At 37.8% G+C, this 5476-nt stretch overlaps 1 protein-coding gene across 4 annotated transcripts; it reads right to left on the bottom strand.

The window, feature by feature from the left end:
• Positions 1–304: 304 nt before the first annotated feature.
• KERA (keratocan) lies at positions 305–5069 on the bottom strand. Of its 4 annotated transcripts, none has more exons than XM_033163347.1 (3): positions 4818–5069; positions 2326–3218; positions 305–567 (listed from the first exon to the last, which is right to left on the bottom strand). In XM_033163347.1, the coding sequence occupies exons 2-3, from the start codon at positions 3209–3211 to the stop codon at positions 401–403; spliced, it is 1053 nt and encodes a 350-aa protein (XP_033019238.1). In that variant the 5' UTR covers positions 3212–3218; positions 4818–5069; the 3' UTR covers positions 305–400. The 4 variants fall into 4 exon arrangements, with proteins under 4 accessions (XP_033019238.1, XP_033019241.1, XP_033019240.1 ...); XM_033163350.1 differs by having other exon boundaries at positions 2326–3188; XM_033163349.1 differs by lacking the exon at positions 4818–5069 and adding an exon at positions 4607–4796.
• Between the last annotated feature and the right edge of the window lie 407 nt (positions 5070–5476).

Below are 5476 nucleotides of genomic sequence, written 5' to 3'. Positions count from 1 at the left end.
GGCATCTACAGCAATGCTTAAAAAAAAGATAGCAAAATAAGCAATTATATATTCTACTTTTGCTTAATATGTGAAATGTACTACACCTGAATCTGCAGGCCAATATGTATAAAGTGTAGAAGAAGAATGCCAAAACTTTCATTGAACCCACAGCTAGATAATACATTTGAGTAGCAAAAGCATCGTCTTAATAGAGTGACATTTAAAATAATTGGGACAGGTTGGCTGTACCAAGAGAGTATTTTTGAGAAAGAAAAAGAAGTGATGAAACACTAAAAATTAAAAATCAAACTCCATGGGGGGGATAGTATAGTTGACCGAAAAACATGTGGAATTTCTAACAAGTTTAATGCCAGCAAAACCTGTTTACTAACGCAATAATGGTAACACTAAGCTGTCCTTAAATAACAACAGCATGAAGAAGTCGGAAGCATAACATGAGTTCAAATGGAATTGGAGGTTTGATTTCATTGCCATCCAGGCGGAGATAGCGGAGTCTTGGTAAGTTTCTCTCATAGACATGATCCCCTGGGATAGGAACTGGACATATTTGGGTTCCATTAATACCTAAAACAAAACAAAAAAACAAAACAAGTGCATAAGAAAAGTGGTTGGGAGTCATCATCCTCCCTCCCCACAAAAAACTCCCCAAGTAAATATTTCAAATATGATCCTGTAAGATTAGGACTTGTTGGGAAGCCAGAGGAATCACAGTTCAGCTTTTGTTTCCTTCTATTTTTTTTTAACATGGAAGATGAGAAAGGTAACAGAGCAAATTAAAAGTGGCTGCTGCTCAACAGTCAACAGGTGATGAGGCTGCATGTTGCCTCTTAAAACTTGGCAGTGTCTTCACCCCTTGTGAGGAGTGGTGTGTAGTAATTTTGATTTGCCTGGGATTTGAATTTTCTAGAGTGGTGGTTCTTTGAACTAGAAGCTCTTAGTGTTTCCCATCTGTAAAATGGGTAAATTGTTTTTGGAAACAATGCCTAATTCTGTCATGCTATGATGCATGTGTGTGTGATAATGTGACTCAATGTGTGATTTGTGGTTAGGCTCAGCAGCTTATGGTATGCACTACAGTAATTGTTTCTGTTTTATTCTTGTGATGCAATTGCAGTCTGGTTTGCATTAAGCTTTGTTGGCCTGGTATCAAGCTTGGATGGGTTGTTTAATGGTAAGGGATCTGCCAGCACACAAAATACCTGTGTACCTTAGGTCAGGGATAGGGACCATTCTTCTGTTAACATGTATATTCCTTCTGCGGCAATCTATTGTGACTTGTAAATCATTATTGTGTGAATCCATCCCTTTGGCTGTTCTCCCCACTCAGTCCTCGTCCTCCTCCTCCTCCTCCTCCTCCTCCTCCTCCTCTGCCTGTGGGCTTCCATAGCCACATGAAGTTAAGCTATGGGCCACAGAGTCTGCATTATTGTCTTAGGTGAGCAGAGCATTCTGTGGGCTCCACCCTCTCTCTCCAGTTAATAAGACCCATCTACATTTTACTTTGGATCTCTAACCATGTGACAGAATTTGTTTCGTGGGAGCTGCCCCTATGTTCCTTGTACTTGATCCTCATCCCATTATATGTGATCACAAATATGAATGCCGAACGCTGAAAATCCAGAAGTGAATGCTTCCATTTTCAAATATGCCTTGGAAGTCGAATAGCTTCCGAGGTGCATTTCTCAAGTTGCCCCATTGAACTTGCTGACAGGCTTTTGATTCTTGGTTTTCAAACATTTCGTAAGTCAAACGGACCTCCGGAATGGATTACGTTCAAAAATTGAGGTTCCACTGTATAGTGGTACCTCTGGTTACATACTTAATTCGTTCTGGAGGTCCGTTCTTAACCTGAAACTGTTCTTAACCTGAAGCACCACTTTAGCTAATGGGACCTCCCGCTGCCTCTGCGCCGCCAGAGCACGGTTTCTGTTCTTATCCTGAAGCAAAGTTCTTAACCTGAAGTGTTATTTCTGGGTTAGCGGAGTATGTAACCTGAAGCATATGTAACCTGAAGTGTATGTTACCTGAGGTACCACTGTAGTAGACAAAATAGGGCTTAGTCACTAGCCAATGGAATTTACAGTTTAGATCAAATGTGCAGAACTTATATTTCTGAAATACAGTAGGTTCTCATTAAACAAGAGCTGGTCTGTTTTCTTGTTTCTTTTAATACCTATACACTTTTGGACTTGTGAATGTGTGTGCGTGCATGCATGGGCATGTGTGCACAGCACTGCAACATTTGTGCTATAAATGGGAGGAGTGTGGGGGAGGGGTATTTCTGTGGAAAACTTCTGTCTGAGTCTGCTGATATGCACTTACTGTTGATCCTGTTGTTGTCAAGATAAAGGTGCTCAAGGTGAACATTTATAGATGGGATTTTGGTGAGTTCATTGTAAGATAGCTGAAGGTCAAGAAGAGATGAAATGTTAAATATTTTGGATGGTAGACCTTTATCAGTTAATTTATTGTTGTTCAGTCGAAGGAAAATCAGTTTGAGCGTTGTATCAAAATAATTTTCTGGTATTGCTTCAATGGAGTTGTTGTCCAAAAACAGCTGTATTACATTAGTTGGAGGGGTTGGTGGCATTTTTGTAAGTGAATTTTGAGCGATGTTGAGTTGCATGAGGCTGTTAAGTCCTTGGAAGGTGTCACTTGAGAGAGTACTGTCCAACAGCTTGTTTTGATGTAGATCTAGCGCGGTGAGGTTTTCCATATTGTTGAAGACCCCTGCAGGGATTGTAGTGATTTTGTTTCTTGCCAAACGCAGCTGCTCTAAACTCAATGGCAATGGAGCAGGCACTTCTTCTAACTCATTATTCTCAAGAAATAAGTAGAGTAGATTTTTCAAGTTGCTGAATACACCCTTTTCAATCCCATTGCTGGTAATTTTGTTGTTGTTCAGATTTATCCATTTTAGTTGTGTGGCATTCACAAAAGATTTCCCTGTAACTGTTTCAATGAGATTGTTTTGGAGGTAGAGATACCAGATTCTTGCTGGGATGGCTGGAATTTCTTTAAGTTCCTTGCTATCGCAATATAAGGCATTTGGGAAACTAGGAGGGCAGAAGCATTCTTGTGGACACTCAAAACTGTAGAAAGACCAGTCATATGTATCAGGCTGATCATACATTGGCCTGATATTACGAGTCCACACAGTATTGGTCAAGAAGACTACCAATAGTCTGGAATACAAGTGTACATTCATAGTTAACCTTGGAGAAAAGGGGAAAATAGTTATAAGAGAATACTGTATACATCTCCACAGTATCTTTTTCTGAAAGCAACAATGTGCATTCCTTTATAAGGGTGTAATGCTGTCTTGCTTGGTGTCACAACTTTTTTCAAGAGAAAAAAGAGGGGTCAGTTGTATCTTAAATTCAGGGGGCACTACAAGCTATGACTCTAAGAATAGTGTGTTTCAGTCTGGATTTCATTCCTTTTCTAGATACGGTAAGTGTGTGCACATTCAGTTCATGTTTAAAAGAAGCTAGAGAGACACAGCTTGCTTCTCTTATTGAATTTCAGTAGCATTTAAAAACTTGCCTTCCTCTTATTGAATTTCACTAACATTTAAAAACTTGCTTTTTTCCAAGCTAGGGAAGATAATTCACGTGCAAAAATCCCACATCACCCAAAACAGAGGTGGCATACAGTGACTGACATAATTGCCTTTCTTGACTGCTATCCAGTCCTAGTTTGGTCCTTCATGAAGGAACTCACATGTTCTTTTGTACTCCTAGATGAGAAGGCATATGAATCTGATTTTCTAGGCCTGGTTCTCATCACACACAAGAAAAAGATCAAAGAATATTTTAACAGCTGCTTGCTGGGTATGTTCCCTAGAAGTCTAGAGAGCTCTGTTTGAAAAACCTACTCCTCTTCTTCAATCACTCCCCTGTGCCCCAAATTATTGGCTTTCCTCTTTAAAATGTAAATTACTTAGGAAACAAATTCTCTCTAGAACTTCACTTTTATTGCTTGGCCACGTATTCAGATTTCTTTGTCCAGTTCTTTTTTAAAATTGTTCACATTAAAACTAACATTTTCCATAGCTATACATTAAAAAAACCTAACATGCAAGCCAAGTAACTACAATGCAGTAGTAATTATACAGCAACAGTGCACCCCCAATTTTTATGTCTGTCTTGGTTTTCTAAAAGTAAGTATATATATAACATTTCAAAAGAAAGAAAGAAAATAAGACTGATACACTGGTGCAGAAAGGTTTTTTGTTTTTGTTTTTTGGAGGTGGGTTTTTTTTTGGGGGGGGGGAAGGTATTAAAGAAAATCATAAGTCATAAGGATAACTAAATCAAAGGGAAAACCAATGCCTTCAATGGGTTTTGTTTTTGTTTAAAAAAAATGCTGCTTCTCTAAGTCATCAAGTCCAATAGCTGAAAAGAGCTAACAGGCTTTGAAACTGCTGTCCACAAAATAGCTGAATACTGCCTGAAGTAATAAAAGAGAAAGAAGAGCAAGTGAGAGAAACTAAATTATTTCCAGAGAATGTCATACTGGATTTAGCACAATGTCTCTGACATCTTTCTCTTACAAGAAATATATACCAACATTGTTATAATGAGTAACTGAAATATTTTACCTTGTACAGGTTAGGTGATGATATCTGGTGGCTGTTGGAAATCATTTAAGTACAAAAGTCTTTGTTTCCTTTTAACATTATTTGTAGTCTGAACTCTTGTAAATTTGTAGCATAAAACCCTAAATACACAGCAGTAATCCCCAGACACATTACCCAAGACACCTAACATTCTGTTGTTTCTAATTTGACAATGCTTGAGAATCTAGCTTACCTCAGCTTTCTTGGATTCTCTTCTGTTCTTCCTATTGGTCACTGCGGTTAGACTGTAAGAGGTTGACTCAGGCAACACGCACTGTTTTATGAATACAGCCTAATATATACGCATCAATGACTACAATTGTTAACCCTTAAAATAGCTATGCACCTCAGCACCTAAATGCTAAAGTACAGAAAATCCTGGCTTTCACATCAAACAGTTGCAGCCCTTAAGGTCATTCCCAGAGATGTTAAACTCAAGTTTTAAAAGAATGAATAGACTGGGCAAAGGGAATCATTACTACATATATAATAAAATGTTAATAAATCATTTTCATCTTAATTAGGGAACAAAGCATTAAAACTAGTGCCATCTGTTCCTGCGGAAACCTTTTATTTGATTATGATCAAAAACAGATGCAGGAATGTTTTTAAAGATATGATTCTTGATTAGGAAAAGTAAGTAAGATTATTTGCTAAGAAATTCTTTGATACTGTTAGAATAGTTTGATATAATTTGATGCTTATTCTGCATATATTATTTTTGAATAACTTTCCAGAAATGGAACTGACTTTCTGCCACCTAATCTAACTTTTATGCTAATTAGTTTTAAGCATTTGTTTTCTGAAGAGTTTTGCAGTGAGAAGCATGTGTATCCCACATGAGACTAAGAA

The sequence above is a fragment of the Lacerta agilis genome, chromosome 10 (genome assembly GCF_009819535.1).
Source record: "Lacerta agilis isolate rLacAgi1 chromosome 10, rLacAgi1.pri, whole genome shotgun sequence".
NCBI classification, from domain to species: domain Eukaryota; kingdom Metazoa; phylum Chordata; class Lepidosauria; order Squamata; family Lacertidae; genus Lacerta; species Lacerta agilis.
This window is presented reverse-complemented; position numbering and strand designations above follow the sequence as displayed.

Excerpts from the sequence above, each read along its gene's own strand:
- KERA (XM_033163347.1), bottom strand. The coding sequence starts at position 3,211 with ATGAATGTACACTTGTATTCCAGACTATTGGTAGTCTTCTTGACCAAT. Across the intron at positions 568-2,325 it reads TGACAACAACAGGATCAACA|GTATTAATGGAACCCAAATA; the intron begins GTAAGTGCATAT and ends GTTTTGTTTTAG.